General features: G+C 51.6%; 5 protein-coding genes across 5 annotated transcripts; 3 read left to right on the forward strand and 2 right to left on the reverse strand.

Annotated features, from left to right (window-relative positions):
• Positions 1–1,788: 1,788 nt before the first annotated feature.
• On the forward strand, positions 1,789–2,469 carry EsH8_IV_000898 (uncharacterized protein; the record flags this gene model as incomplete). Its single annotated transcript, XM_083265788.1, has 3 exons — positions 1,789–1,993; positions 2,084–2,235; positions 2,314–2,469. 3 exons carry the CDS (start codon positions 1,789–1,791, stop codon positions 2,467–2,469), a joined length of 513 nt encoding a protein of 170 aa, XP_083124683.1.
• A 103-nt stretch (positions 2,470–2,572) lies between these two features.
• Positions 2,573–5,686, forward strand: EsH8_IV_000899 (uncharacterized protein; the record flags this gene model as incomplete). The annotated part of the gene is made up of 5 exons (XM_083265789.1): positions 2,573–2,697; positions 3,628–3,846; positions 3,926–4,163; positions 4,216–4,350; positions 4,409–5,686. 5 exons carry the CDS (start codon positions 2,573–2,575, stop codon positions 5,684–5,686), a joined length of 1,995 nt encoding a protein of 664 aa, XP_083124684.1.
• A 256-nt stretch (positions 5,687–5,942) lies between these two features.
• Positions 5,943–9,677, forward strand: EsH8_IV_000900 (uncharacterized protein; the record flags this gene model as incomplete). Its single annotated transcript, XM_083265790.1, has 7 exons — positions 5,943–5,969; positions 6,024–6,212; positions 6,280–6,617; positions 6,698–6,942; positions 7,238–7,401; positions 8,111–8,439; positions 8,495–9,677. The coding sequence occupies 7 exons, from the start codon at positions 5,943–5,945 to the stop codon at positions 9,675–9,677; spliced, it is 2,475 nt and encodes an 824-aa protein (XP_083124685.1).
• A 943-nt stretch (positions 9,678–10,620) lies between these two features.
• EsH8_IV_000901 (flavin-containing monooxygenase) lies at positions 10,621–12,714 on the reverse strand (the record flags this gene model as incomplete). Its single annotated transcript, XM_083265791.1, has 7 exons — positions 10,621–11,093; positions 11,158–11,524; positions 11,577–11,713; positions 11,772–11,867; positions 11,929–12,086; positions 12,146–12,352; positions 12,425–12,714. 7 exons carry the CDS (start codon positions 12,712–12,714, stop codon positions 10,621–10,623), a joined length of 1,728 nt encoding a protein of 575 aa, XP_083124686.1.
• A 1,353-nt stretch (positions 12,715–14,067) lies between these two features.
• On the reverse strand, positions 14,068–14,415 carry EsH8_IV_000902 (uncharacterized protein; the record flags this gene model as incomplete). Its single annotated transcript, XM_083265792.1, has 1 exon — positions 14,068–14,415. One exon carries the CDS (start codon positions 14,413–14,415, stop codon positions 14,068–14,070), a length of 348 nt encoding a protein of 115 aa, XP_083124687.1.
• Between the last annotated feature and the right edge of the window lie 1,344 nt (positions 14,416–15,759).

Here is a 15,759-nt window from a genome sequence, read left to right on the forward strand (position 1 = left end):
ACGCGCCGTACGTGACCAAAGACGAATTTGGTCGGGGAAGGGGGGAAGAGTAGAGAAGGGAAAGGAAGGAAAGGAAAATAAGAATAAAGTTGAAAAAAGGAGGAGGAAAAGATTGGCGCGAAATTGAGAAAGAGCTCCGGGCTTTCGAGGGTAGCTTACCGTGTCGTATTGACTCGCCGCGGCCGGGGGGCCCCCTTGCGGCGGCGACGCCGTCCAATTGGTGCGAACCAGGCGAACAAGGCCGAGAGTCCTGAAACGGTGGGCGGGCAGGGATGTCGATGGACGGCCGCTGGATCTCCGACGATAGTGGGGAGGGCGGGGCCGGGAGGGCGGTGACATACCGCACGAGTGTTTCTTACCGTAGGGCTGCACCACACATCTTCACGATTCGCGGAGACTCGATCTTTAGGACACGCCGGTCGCGGGGTAAATATGCATTGGGGGGAAGAAGCCCGGCTTTTTCTCACGACGCTGTGATGGGAGGCTATGCTTGTAAATGCCAAGCTAAAGGGGCAAGAAAGTCGCTAGAACCCAATTCTGTACGGTGTTTAGCTAGTGAGGTTGTCTTATTCTGAAGGATTGCTCTCTGAGTACCTATCTCAAGCGTCAAATCCTGCGTTTTCACCCCCTTGTCCTAATCATCGGGGAACTGGGCGTGATTCAATGACAATGGCAAACTTAGGAGATCAAACTAGATACTGTCATACTGATTTTTAGGAAAAGAACCTGGGGTATCGTTCGTAAAGGAAGACTATAGTAGTGCACTGCTGAGCCGTGCTGGTGAAGGCAGGATAAGCATGCGCGAAATCTTGAACCAAGGGATGGGGGCAGACAAGAATCAAGAAAATGCCCGAACATGGCGTCTTTGCCACAAATATGTCAGATATGAGGCCAGTAAAGACCCAACAGCGGTTCATTGATGTGTTCGATTATGTTGGCCCGCGCTATTTTGGCCAAATTGTCTCGTTGAGGCTTCAGGCTGAGCAGTCTATAATCAATACGGTCGTTTGTTAGCGTTACAACTTCTCCAAACCATGGCACATGTAGATTTAGAACGACATTTTCTTTTGGGATAGACCAAGAGCTGTTTTTTCAAGATACATGTGCCACTCTTCTAAGGCTGAAATCCCAAACTGTTCCGATGGTTTTAGACGAGAAACAATAAATGCGCTAATATAAGTTCAATACGGCAAGCCAATGGCAAGGCTCGAACTTTGGGAAAAGAAAGCACCGAGTGTAATAGTAGCACAAGTGACTGATGGCAAGCCTGTCAATCACAGTCCATTCACAAGGTTGAAAGGAGACTTGCCCTCTATGTTGTACTCTCGGACCACCTGGTCTTAGACCACATACAATGTTTGCTTTGCTTTGAAGGGGTCACTGGATAGAGCCAAGTTAGACCTGGCCATTTTTGGATGGTCTTTAATTCACAGATACGACTAAGCGAAGGCCGACTTAAAGTTCGGCCGTACCAAGCCCTGGAGTGATTAAAACCAAAACTCCTTACCTGCAGTGAAAGCACTGAATGAAGGAGACTATAACAACAGCCGAAGTAAGGGAGCTGCAAAAACGTCACAACGAACCTAGTGAACCAAAGCGGGCAAAGAATGCACAGAGTACGATGCATGGAATCTCTAAATACATTAATTAGACGTATAAGAAGTGTTCTATCTGCACTGACAACCTTGGATCTTGAACCTTGAAATTGACACTGCCAGTCTGCAACAGTAGTTTAACCGAGATCTTGAAACCGCAGGCAAACTTATAGTGGTTTCTCAGTTAGCAATCATGCTCACCTTCATTGCGATGGCAATTGCTGTCTTGACTGCTGTCCCGTTCACCGCCGCAGTCCCGACAGACCTCGAACCTCTCGGTCCGGCGCCCTTCTCTTTTGAGAAATGGGCCGACGCCATCATTTCTAATCCCACCGCACGGCACATGTCGCCTATCGAGGCGGTCGAGGCATCGGTCGCGGCACGTAGCGTTCTACGTAGTATGTTATATGTCTCCATCCCATATTGTTCTCTTGTGTTGCGGGGTGGGATTGAAAACAACCATGTTTACACGATACCGTCGTTACTAGAGAATTTGCAAGGACACGATTCCAGTAGATCCCAGTCCGGGGACAACGGAAAAGAGCGGCGCACCACCTTTAAGAAAGCCAAGACCGAGAAAGGCAAGGTTGTCAACATCAATACTGTTCAATGCAACACCTTCCCCCAAAACATGGCACCGGTATGTGGTCGCGCTGAAGGAATGAGGTTTTTGGATAAGCAAGATCCCATGTCTGACTGAAAATACCAACTTTTCCAGGCCCACGAAGCCGCCTGGTGCATAGAATTCTTGGCCAAACTGAACCAAGCGAGATGCGATGCCCCAGAGCTCACCGGGTTCTGCCGGGCGGCCACTCGCACGTTCATTGTTGGATGGAGAAAAAACAAGATCTCTCTGCATCAGTCAACCTGGTAAGAGCTCGCCTTGACTGCCTCTCGGGTTCAAATTGAGCAACTGTGTGTTGACCCTGCCATGCGCCAACCGCAGCTCAGAAATCGCCCGGACCGCAGGCAAAATCATGGACGCCTGCACGAACAATGGATTTGTCCAGGGGGAGACGGCTGCTTGGAATGATACCGCGACTGGCGTCATGATCCGGACTTTTGACTCTGGGTTTCTGGATCAAGACATGAAGGTTGAGATGTGACTCGATAATTCGGTTTGTTTATTTAAGAGTGCATTTTCTTTCTTCAAGCGGCGTGGTTAGATGTAACCGATGCCCGTCTTTCATTCTTGATCGTCCAGTGAGGATATTTGCTGTTCATCTCATTCCAATACATTCCTATTCGATCAACTAACTTGGTTCTCACTGTAGGCGGATCTCCTATAGAAAATAGTTGAATGGGGGAGGGGAGTGAAACGACACCCTCGACAGAAAAGCCTACCTGAAACCTGCAGTTATTTGATAAACTAGAGTCTAGTTGGGTTTAGGAAGGCGTATTAATAGATCCCAGTTCTCTAACAGTGCTGGAAGAGAACTTTATCGAAAGCACCGACAATTCACAAGATGTTTGGTATGAAGACCATCCTTTTATAGTTTTCATATTTCAAGCAAATTCCTACCAAGCCACTATTGACCTTGCAAATTTCCTCTCAATATATTCTCCTAGTTCCTAGTTCCTTTCCTGACGAATCTATGTAAATATGCCAATATCCGATAGGCGTATGCAGTAAATGAGTAGGAAATGCACGGACCCAGCCCCTTTACCTGCTGTCTGTTCTCCGGGTACCGGCGGAAACGTACATTCATTCGAACATCGAGACACACATCGCGCCCACAATGAGCTCTCGGCCATTCACTTGCAGCGAGTGCTCACAGACCTTTACCAGAAATGTTGTATACTCTTGCTTTAGATTGAATTGACCACCGACTAACCATTCTGACGACTCAGGAAAATCTAACACGGCACAAACGCTCAAGTAGGTACCGGCACAATCCTTATCAGTTACTGGCGTACGATGCTCACCGTCACCAGGACATGGAAACGATAGCCGCAGACCTTTCAGATGCCAACACTGCAAATCTCGGTTCACTAGAAAAGATGTCTGCAAGCGCCACGCTGAAAGATGTAGAAACGCCTTTAGCCACGTCCTTGTAGTCCCCGAGGCCAACGGTGAGCCGGAGGACGGCCTGAATGTCAATGCTGCCGCCTTCTCGCCGGAAAACCATGAAGACTCACCCGCTTCGAATCAGCACACGGGTGCCTCAGCCGCAGGCGATGAGGAAAGTTACCTGCAAAGCTCACCAGAAACTGCCGAAGGGCTTCTTGTTGAGGGGCTGCTTGCAACTGAGTACGTCCTCCAACTTGATTAGCCTGCTGTCTCCCATGATCTGCATTGCTCTTCGGCTTACTTAGATATCAAAACACAGGAAGATGATGGATGATTCGAATATTTACGTTGCGACTTATTTCGAGAGTTTCCATCCCTCCTTCCCATTATTACATCGCCAAAGCCTAGGCAATGATATGCCAAAGTTATCGAAACAGATCATCGTCTCGATTGGCATGTCATATGCATCCAGAAATCTTCCCGAAGGCGACAGGGAAATTTTAGTGCGAAAGGGCCAAGCGCTCTGGCAGGCTGGCCAAGCAGAACTTTGGCGTCTGGTAAGCCTCTCAATCCGCGCAAGTTATGTGTCGTGATGCTCATTTGTACCAGGTGGAGTCGGATTGGAGAGAAATCCGCAGGACGTGGGTTATGCAAGCCTGGCTTCTGCACATCATCTACGGCGCCTTCACAGGCAATGCCACTCACTTTGATAAAGCAAAGAAGATGCTGCGATGGGTTGTCGATGTCAGGAAACCCACCCCGCCGATGTTATTGGAATGCCTCATTAACATACGTTGTCCAGGCTGCCCGGGACCTGGGCCTTTTGCGACAGAACGTCTTCTCATCAACATCTAGATTCAAAGATACAGAAGAGCAGACGCTTCATGACCACTGGATGGCATATGTGGAATCAGAGTCGATGAAACTGTCCATGTACACCCTTCTTTTTCTCGACTTTCATGTCTTCTCTCCATGTAATATTCGTCCGCTGACCACCCCTACCGAACTTGACTGGGAGCTACCACTGGCTACAGCACTCTGGGAGGCTGATAACTCATTGAGTTGGGCTCAAAGGCTCGGCGACGAACCCCGGACCGTCAATATGACCCGGTCTCACGACACCCCCGGCATGACTTGCCCCACGACCAAGTCGCTGAACCTGGCAATGCAGTCGCTTATGACGGACACGCCTAGCCCACAGCTTCTGGCGGCATTAAGGGCGTCTCCCATGGCAATCCTTTTCGTTCTGACCAGCCTCGAGGCTCTCGTTAGGGATTTCACGCGGTGTTACTACCAGTTACCGCCGGCTTTAGCGGACCCGAATGCATATCACATTCTCACCCAATCTCAAAATAGGCAAATTAGCGCGGCTTTGCGGTACATTTCCGAAATTATCACGTCACAAACAGCTGCGGCGGATAGTTCAAACTGGCACATCCTGAACTTCGCCGAGCGCATAGCGCTGTCTGTCAAGCTTTCTCTATGTAAACCTGACGATCTATTGATTGGTGGTATTGTGGAGAACAGCGTTGTCGCTGGTCTTACAACCGCAACACATCTCACAATGGGACTGCAGATTGGGGCGCGGAGATCGTTACAGAACTTGCTCAGATACAATTCTGGAGATGAAGGTATGCTGGTGTTTCTTGACGATTTGATGGATGTGCTCTCGAGTGTTACGACTTTCGAGAGACAAGACCCATCACGCGAGGCGCCTTGGGCTACTGTCGTTACATACAAAATTCTCCTGGCCATATGGAGGTTACTGCGGTGGGCGACGGGAGAGATACGCCGGAAAGCGGGCTTAGAAGCAACAGTTCGCTCTCGATTCGAGGCCTCAACAATAGTCTTCAATTCCATCCTAGAAGTGATGCAACGGCAGGATGAACTCGATGACCAGGCCCGGCGCCTCTCGGTTCGGGAGTCTACCGCACTAGGTATGGCGTCGGAGGCGAGCGAGGTACGCTTCATGGAAACCGTGCTACAATTCTGGAAGGACAGGCCGGTCTGGGCCATCGGATCCTTCATGACGACGGTGTTGGAGGAGATCATTTCAGCCGGCGGTTTGGCTTACGAGTAAGGAGACTCTGACTAGTGCGCGGGCCAGGAGGCCGGAGCTGAACGACATGGGTCCAGCGGAGCTCCGCCGCCGCCACCACTATCTCGAATTGTATATCTTCTCTCCAAAGAGACATCCAAAAGTCACTTGAGCCAATTCTGTAACATCCCGACATTGCCGACTGGTTTCAATTCGCTGGGACAATCAATCCTTGGCCGTTGTCTTGTTTCTTCCCCTTCAGTTTACATTCACAGATCAGGGTAAAGGCTTAGAAAAGATGGCGACTCCAGATAGTTTGGGTTGGGTACTGTCTCCGCCCCCGGTCCTTATCGCGTTTCCTTACTCACCGCCGCTCTAGTATGGCTTGGGGTCCATGGGTATTGGCATGGCATTGAATCTCCAGACGTACCTTGCTTCCAATGGTCTACCACCCCTTCGGTACAGCAATCGGACGCTCTCCCGAGGCGATGCCCTCCGGGAAGCCGGAGGACTTCCGGAGCGTGACTTTGAAACTTTGGTTCTCAAGTCAAGCATCGTTTTTACAATGGTTTGTATTACGACTTCTCCGCTGTCAGCGTTTTTAAATATCCAGAAAAGACAACTGATCGTCTCAGATCTCAAACGACGCCGTGCTGGAGGGTCTTGTCACGAAAGTCCTAGAGACATGGAGCGGCGCATTACTAGAGGGAAAGATTTGGATCGACACCTCAACTGTTCACCCTGATACTGCGGCGAGATGTTCCGAACGTCTCGCTAAAGTAGGCGCCACATTTGTTGCGTCTCCTGTATTCGGAGCTAGTCCCATGGCAACCAGTGGTAAACTAATCTTCGCCACGGCCGGGCCCGCCGCTGCCATCGACAAGCTGAGGCCCTACATTATCGATGTCATGGGTAAAAGTATTATTGACATGGGCGAGGATGTACGCAAGGCAAGTCTGCTCAAGATATCAGGGTAAGCCTCTCCCTCTCATTAAACCAGGCCCGGGCTGTCTCTGATTAGACACTAACTCCTGCTCGTACCCGCCACAACAGCAACATATTCGTCATTGGTTTCCAGGAGTTGACTGCGGAGGCACAAGTCTTTGCAGAGAAGACGGGGCTCGGTACCCGGCAAATGGAGCAGTTCATTAACGACATGTACGGGCCTGTCATCGAAAGCTACTCTAAGAGGATGACGACGGGCGCATATGCACCACATCTGGGGACCCCTCCGGGATTTGCAGTTTCCCTAGCGGTAAAGGATGCCGGGCATGCAGTCAATATTGCAGAGGAGCACGGTACACGGATCCCAACAATTGAGACAGCATTAGCCCGAATGGAGGCAGCCAGGAAATTTGCAGGGGAGTCATTGGACAGTTCATCGATCTACGGAACAGCCCGGCTGGAAGCTGGATTGCCATTTTGGAATGAGAACAGTAGACAGTCATGAGGGAACATAACATAGTTCCCTGCAATGTTTAGCGACTTGGACTGCATTACAAGAGGAGTTCACCCTGCAAAAGTTGACTTCATCTCAGTGCAAAAAGACCTGCGGTAAAGTTACTCTGTAGACCATGAGAACACAACCAACAGGCAGAGTGCAGCTCAAGGATCACATTAAACAGACAGGTGTTGAATATACATACGTATCAATTCCAAAGCTCGGGTACCTCAAAGTTCATGACTCGATCAAGATCCGTGGTGGCTGCAAAGCCGAGCCCATGGCGAAGGCAACGGAGCTCCATCCTGAGAGCACAGTCAGCTGGATACATGACCAGCTAGCTAGCTGTCATGGTATCTTCCACAATGCCAAAAGACATGTGTCAACATGCATTAGTAGCGCTCGGAGATAACGGAAGCGGCACTCAGCCGGGATGAGGGTCTCTGCGTCCCGTCGTACCCCAAGATTGCGGAGTGTTGACCAGGCCAACTCAAAATGCGGGGGCGGAGCTCCATCGACGTGCATCCGGCACCGGTGGGTCCAAAGATAGCAGCGTGACCGAGTTTGATGTGAAAATCCCCTATCAAAGCTTAGGCCACCGATAACAAGGCAGGCCACCGTGAGGACGAGAACAGCCGGCTTGCTCCCATATCGAAGGATTCCCTTACCAATGGCCCCGAGATCAACCTCGAAGTCAAAATGTTAGATGGCCTTTACCGCACTGCTCAGCGCGGGACTTGTATAAACCCCGAGCTGCCCCGGCGAACCCTTGACATCAATCTTTGAGCCTCTGCCTTTCATCACCGTCAACATATGCTGGGCTTCCTCGAAATTGGCACTGCATTGACCAAATAAAATTACATCTTCAGTTAATAAACCACCCTCCCGGTAGTTTAGAACAGACGGCTCGTGCCTCCTGGCCCATCATCCAACGCTCCTCCAAGTCATACCTTCGGCATACTCCCGTCGTCTGTCCGGCAACAAGTTGGACAATGTCGTCAGACACAAGCAAGAAAACGTCCCAGCCAGATGGTGGCGACGTTATTCGAACACAAACCGACCTAGAAGACGGCAGCATGGAGAAGCTCAAGCACGGAGAGGTCGATCCTGCCCTTGCCTTCGTCAGTGGTGAACAGGTCCAGTTCACTCCCGAAGAGGAACAGAGCGTGTTGAGAAAAATCGACTGGGCTTTAATGCCCTTGCTCTGCTGGATCTACGCCCTGCAATTCGCCGACAAGACGTCTCTCAACTACGCTTCCTTGATGGGTATCCGCGAGGACACTAATCTGGACTCAAATAGTCAGCAGTATAGCTGGACATCCAGCATCTTCTATGCCGGTTACATTCTTTGGGAGTGAGTAAAATAGAGACAACACACCTTCTTGCAGCATTTTACTAACTGAACCAAGGTTCCCGACAACCTATCTCCTCCGAGCCCTGCCTCTCGGCAAGTACACGTCGGCCAACATTACCCTCTGGGGTGTCGTCCTGGTTTGCCACGTCTTCGCCTTCAACTATGCCGGCCTCCTCTCGGTCCGCTTCTTCCTCGGAGCTCTTGAGGCTACAGTGACCCCCGCCTTCGTCATCCTGACTTCGGCCTGGTACAAGCAGAACGAGCAGGCCAAGCGCATGGGGTACTGGCTCAGCTGCAACGGCCTTGCCCTGCTCACACTTGGTCCCATCGCATATGGTCTCTCTGGCGCACAAAACACCGCCCTGGCAACCTGGAAGATCTTGTACCTGGTCCTCGGTATACCGACTGTCATTACCGGAGTTTACTGCTGGTGGTTCATGCCCGATAACCAGACCAATGCCAAATTCCTTACCCACCGAGAGAAGTCCATCGCTATCGAACGTATCCGTGGTAACTTCCAGGGCATCGGCAGTCGCAAGTGGAAGTGGGATCAGTTCTTTGAGGCCTTCCGCGACCCCCGCACGTACCTTTATGTCCTCTTTTCGCTGCTGATGAACATCCCTAACGGCGGTATCACCGCCTTCGGCTCCATCATTATCAAGTCTTTCGGCTTCAACTCCCGCCTCTCATTGCTCCTAAACATGCCTACTGGCGCGGTCGACATCACCTGCAAGCTGCTCTTTACATACCTTTCGGACAAGTTCATGGACCGCTCCATCTTTGCTTTCATCGCCATCCTTATCCCGATGATTGGGGGCATCATGATGATCGTCATCCCTCTCTCCGCAAAGGGGGCCTTGCTTGTAGGATACTACCTCATCGGCGCCGCAGGCTCATCGTGGTGCCTGGTCATGGTCATGATCTCGAACAACACCCTCGGATACACGAAGAAGGCCACCGTCAACGGCCTTCAGATCCTCGCCTACGGCGCTGGCAACTGGATCGGCCCGCAGACGTTCCGTTCCAACGAGGCGCCTACATACAAAAACGGCAAGCTCATGGTGGCAATCATGTACGGCCTTGCCGGCCTCACCATCGCCGCCATCCGGCTCGTCAACGTCTGGGAGAACAAGCGCCGCGACAAGAAGGCGGCGGAGCAGCCCGAGACCGCGGTGACTGGGACAGAGTTCTTGGATCTGACAGATTTCGAGCAGCCAAACTTCCGCTACGTGCTTTGATAGCGGCCAGCGTCCGCGATTCATCTCGAAGCGGTGGGAGGAAAGGAACCCGTCGATTTATTTTCATGTCTAGTTTATTAAATTTCTGTTGAGCCTTGTTTTGTTTTTCTCTAGTTGAGACAAGTACTTAGAGTCCAAGATAGTCCCGCGATTTCATCAAAAGTCTCTCAGGCTAGAGCAATGCATTCCAAAAAAAAAAAAAAAAAAACCGTTGACTTTGTGAGCTTAAAATCATATTTTCTTTTACAGTACAAGTTTGTGAAACCACATTTAGCAGTTATCACATTCCAGGTAAGTTGATTTACACTGACCAAGATCTGATATAACTACCTTCTACTTACTTTTGTAATGTAATTGTGTATGGTTAATCTGTCGACATCTTGAACATTTTGAAACTTATTCGTTTTCTAAAGATCGAAAGAAGCATTCCTGATTTTTCGCTTCCAAGAAGCCTCCAAGGTCTTTACTACATCATCATTATAGTATTATTATTCTTGTTCAATTTCTTTACGGTGATATTATTTGTGTACTGGACTAATCAAGCAGTTCATGTTCTTCAACTAAGGTTTAGAACAATTCTGGTATGTTAATGAACCCGCAGACTTCCATAATGGGTATAAGAATGTATATACTAAAAAAGACCCCCTTCCATCTAAGGAGTGCAAGTGTATCAACTTATTAAATACACTTAGGCACGAGACACATAAGGCGTTTAGTGCTACCGTAGTTAACGGCGTCATTTCGGTGACACACATGAAATGCACAACACGTACCCAAATGCAGCGCTAGAAAGTACTACGAATTTCACGTTCTCATCACTCTCCTCTTCGCCTATATTACTCAAATCCAATATGAACCAACCATGTTCAGACAAGCAGCTAGGTAAAGGGAACGCACTTAAACGTAAATTATTTCTTTCTTTCATTTTTCCTCTAATAAAACACTATTTATTCATAATAAACTCCTCGAAATCCTCGTCCGGCAGCGGGGGCTGCTCATCAACGCCATCCAGCAGACCTAGATACCACGTCAGGTCCCTGCCGTCTCCCTCGCGCTGCGCGAAACCGTTGCCCCAATAACCGAAACGGTTGCTCGTCGTGTACTTCAGCTCGTAGTCCTCCCAGCGGGGGGTAGCAATCGTCTCGAAGAACTGGATCCGAGAGCCAGGCCACATCATGGGCTCGCCGTCGACGGTGCCCTGCTTGAACCACGAGCGGCAGGGCGAGGTCCACGCTGTGCGCGGGAGGAACTTGCGGCGGTGCTCGGCGAAGTCGTCCACGGCCTCCTGCTTCGGGCTGAATGACGCGATCTCCTCCTCCGACATCTTGCGGAGCACCTGCATCACGTATCTCGCCACCGTCTCGGTGATGGGGAGGAAACTTCCGTGGCCGTAGGGTCCAAACGGTCCGTTGAAAACTTTAACTCGCGTGTTAGCGGACATTTACTTTCATCGGTCGGGAGATTCATCGGGACGACTTACTGAAGTAGTTCGGCATGTTGGCGACCGTCAGAGAGAGGTAGGTATTGGGGACGTCCCGCCAGTATTCACTGAGGCTGACGCCGTTGCGACCAATGGTGGGATAATGCGGGCGCCAGCTCACGTCGAAGCCGGTGGCGCAGACAATAATGTCAAACTCGTGCTCCTGACCATCCGCCGTCTTTATGCCATTGGGAGTGATCTCTTGGATGCTCGAAGACACCACGTTGACGTTGTCTTCGCAGAGTGCCTCGAGGTACCCATTGCCAGGGGTCGGTCTACGACAGCCGACGGCAAAGTTCTTGGGGATGATGAGGTCCTGGAGGTCAGGTCTGCCCGCGAGCTTGCTGCGCATATCCTTGGCCGCAAACTAAGAATCATGTGAGCAGGTGCCTACAAAATTATCGGGGAACGACACTTACCTCCTTGGCATCTGCCTGCTCCTTGGATCCGTTCAAAATAAAGCGGAAGCGGGAGTTCAGCTCAGACTCAATCTTTTTCCTGTATGCGAGGTACTTCTTTGGGTCTTTCCGCAGGATCTCATGCTGTTCTTCGCTGTCTGTAGGGTTTAAAGTCAGTTAAGAGACCAATGAGAAGCATCCGCGTAGATCTCTTACAGTCGAAGTTGCTACCGTTCTTTCCAGCAAAGCGTTGGCCAAAGCCACCCACCACCCATGACGAGCTCCGGATAAAACAGCTCATGCTTCCAACGACTAGAACCAGGTCAGCTGCGTGTTCGTCCCAGGGGACCGTCGTCGGGGTTTCAAAACGTACTAGGCTGGATATTTGGCACGATCTGCACGGCCGAGGAGCCAGAGCCTATCACGCCAACTCTCTTTCCCTTGAGATCAACGCTGTTGTCCCAGTTTGCGCTGTGGAGCATGACCCCCTTGAAGGTTTCTCTGCCCTTGATAGCAGGCCATTTCCACTTGCTGAGAACCGCGCGTCAGCTGGTGCCAGGGGTATCCGACGTGTGTGGGTATTCACTTACTTCAACACGCCGCTGGCGTTCACAAAGATGTCGGCTGTGTCCTCAAACGTGGTGCCGTCTTGCTTCTGGATCTGGATGGTCCACTTTTGCGTGGGCTCGTCCCAGAAGGCGCCCTTTACGGTATGGTTCAGGCGCATGTACTTGTTGAGGTCGTACTTCTCCGCGACATCCTTGAAGTACTGCAGGATCTCGGGCGCACTCGAGTAGCTTTTTTGATGGGGTTTCCTGTCAGCGCCGCTGCGGGACACGCGGCCATCGGCGGGGACGCCCAGGACTCACAATTTTGACCACTCGGGGGACGGCGCCCAGGAGAACTGGTAGTTGACGGAGGGGATGTCGCACCCGCAGCCCGGGTAGCGGTTCTCGTACCAGGTGCCGCCGATCGATGGGTTCTTTTCGTAGCAGACGAGCTCGAGATCGAGGGTCTTGCAGGAATCGATCTCGTGGGCCAGGTTCAGCGCGCTGGCGCCGCCGCCAAGGCACACGATCCGGAGCTTTCTTCCGCTTCGGCTCGGTTTCTCCAAGATCTGATATTCAGTCTGGACCGGGGGTGCGGGGAGAGATCCCATGCTTGCGGTCCGATAAACGAAATGGACAGGGGTGGAAGTGGATGACTGGGAGACTGGGGGACTGGTTCGAGGGGGAAGCAAGTTGCCAGTGGTGAGAAGGAGGGTGAAGCCGGATTATGTTGAACTGGTTGTTGTAGTCTGCAATGGTTCTTACACTCTACCGGTATTCTATCAGGATGTGCATTCTTATATGGCACCTCCGAGTTGCTCAAATGCGAAGGAGAGCAATTCCGAGTGTAAACGCTTAACATCATGCTCCTTTGCATTCAGCGGAGCTCCGCTCTTACTACACACCATGTGCACGACGGACCATCCCCACCATTGCAATCGTGTGCCCGCGGCGCTCACTCCGCCGCCACCTCCGCCTCCGCCTCCACTGATGCTTCAACCGCTCCCGCCTAAACATCTGCAGCGGCGGTGGTGAGGGAGCAATTCTGATTGGCTATCTCGTATCGATAACAGAGATACCAAGACAGATAACGAGTGCTAAGCCGTACGACTAGATGTATTAGCTAACTTAGTGTGTTGGGGACTGGGATGCTTCCAATTCGCCTAGATGATTGGTTGTGTTTGACTTTGAATGCCTCTCCCCGCAAACACCATTGATTAGCCAAGTCCCCAACGACAATATGCGTATTCCATCTTCGTGGGCATGTCACATACCGAAGTGGCCGGGATGGAAAATGGTTTACTCGGCTCGGGTTCAGTAGTGAGTCGAGTTTTAGCTGACCGAAAAGACAACTCGTTGCATTTATACCCTCGTACCTGCGGTCATGTTGACTGCATTATACGCAAGTGCTGCTTTCAGTTTTACAGCTCAACTGAGACTCGGGAACGGTACACTAGAGCACCCATGTAAATGCCACCCAAGGAAGGATGCGCAGTGGTAGGTTTAACTCTCAGGGTCGCGTCGCTGTAAGCACAAAGTTACAGGCAGGGGACTGGGAGAGTACTTTTCGGAGAACTTTGAAGTTTGAAGTCTGCTTAGTGTGTGGCCACAGGATTTGCTATGCGCAACTACTCTAGCCCTTTTGGTCCCTACAGGGTCGAAGGGGAATTGTGCTATGTGAAATTGATAGACAGTACTAAAAATACAGAGCAGAAGAGTTTCCGACCCATGGTCTTCGGTTTAAGGCCATCGCAACATGCCTGATATAAATCCTTCCTTGAGAATCACCAACTCATAAAATGGAAAAAGAAACTACTGGAAAAATCATGGCAATTTTTATTAACAACCTAAAAGTATTTGGTTCAGTCTTTCTCTTCTTCCACATCCCTTTCCAGCCGAAACAAAAGATCCACCCTAATCGCGCCATGTCATCAAACGCCCGTCTCTGTCCACTCAAAGAAATCCTAAGCTGGGTGCGGCAGGGGCAGGTATGAGAGCTTCCAGTCGAACGGGCACGCGACCGCGGTACACATGCACCCCTCGCCCTTGGGGATCAACCTGCACCGCTGAGCCGGGGTATTCGGGTCGCAGCAGCAGCACTGTTCCTGCGTCTCCGGGTCAAAGGGGCAGTAGGCCTTGTTCGTGATGCAGATGCCGTCCTTGGGGACCGTGCAGACGTAGCCCGGGACGGAAACGTCGCAGGAGCAGCAGTCTGCCTTGGGCAGCTCTGTCGCCTGGCGCTCGACGAGGGGCGTGGCGTGAACGGCGGCCATGGCGCCGGCGATAGCGAGGAGGACCTTTCTGAATTGCATGATTTACATTTATATTTATTTTTGGAGGGAGGGATTGCGTCTTGTGAGGTGAGTTGTTGTAGATTTCAGTATGCAGGTGTTTGTTCCTTGGGTAGGTAGTTGTGAATCGGCGGCTTAACCAACTGTGTCTCGAGTTGCAGAGTGGTTTATATAGGCAAAATGATGCTGCGCCAACAAGCCCAATACTGTTTCCGGTGAATATACGGGCTCTTGCAACGATGGCAACATCGCACCGATCCTTCCAATCCTTCAACCCTACTGGCTGGGCCAATGGCCGTCATCTGCACAGAATAGCCGGAAAGCGAATTCACTGGGAGGGAGAGATACACGAAAGATGTCATACCAAAACCAGACGTCAACGCGTGGCAGTGAGATGCCATGTCTCGAAAAAGGAAATAAAAAGGACTGAGCCGGCGATCACCCGCCATCAAACCCCCCTCCCCTTGTTCCGCAAATAAATCGATCGTCGGGCCGCCAAATTTGGGTTTCCACCTCCGGCCTTTCCGCTTGCTACATCCTCGCCGGCGGGGTTCGTTCTGACAAACAAAACCAAAGGTTCTCGGCGAACCGGGAAACCCCAAGGCCATCGCTTCGGCTTTGGAATGGAGGGTACCAGGGCACGCGTGTGTACGCCGCGAGCGAACCTGTGTTCGGAAGCGGACACGAGAGGACGCTGTGTTTGTGTACGGGCCATGCACCACCCCCAGAACCCTTGGGCATTTCTCGGAGGAAAGGGCCGACGGCAGGGGCTGACATGTCTTTCGGCCGTTCGGTCGTGAGGGGGGCGAGAGAGAGAGTTGGAGATGGAGGAGAGAGACACTTTGGATAAAAAGGGAAATATGCGGTACATCATCAGCCCTTGGCCCCCCTCAAAAATGATGTTTCCCTTTCCTCTTGTGTGTTTTGTGCCACCGCTCAACTGGCGCCTTGGCTGGAATTTCGTGTCAGCTGAGGTCTTACTTAGATGAGCTCGCCTCAACGCGCGCCCCCTCTCGGCTATTCCAACTCGCTCTTGTTTCTTCCCAGCGTCCCAAATACTGTCAATCAAAGTTTAGCCTTCGCCCGACCCAAAGGGCGGGGCGCCTTGGAACCCTCGTATCTTCCGAGGACGGTGGCCGTTGATATTCTCCCACTCGCCATCGCCCCAAGTGAGTTCGCGAAAGCCCTTTCACCCCCCCTCCCTCGCGCCCGTGCAAGTTCTTACTTGGTGGAATGGGGGCGTCCTGGGCAGACGTTGCGATGACGCCCCGTCCCCTCCCGGATTTGGTCAAAGGGGGCCTTCCGCCCCCGGCGGGCTGTTGTCCGTCCTGCCTGCCACGAGGGCAGCCCCCCCCCCCCCCCGCG

The sequence above is a fragment of the Colletotrichum jinshuiense genome, chromosome 4, assembly GCF_051148585.1.
Source record: "Colletotrichum jinshuiense chromosome 4, complete sequence".
NCBI lineage: Eukaryota > Fungi > Ascomycota > Sordariomycetes > Glomerellales > Glomerellaceae > Colletotrichum > Colletotrichum jinshuiense.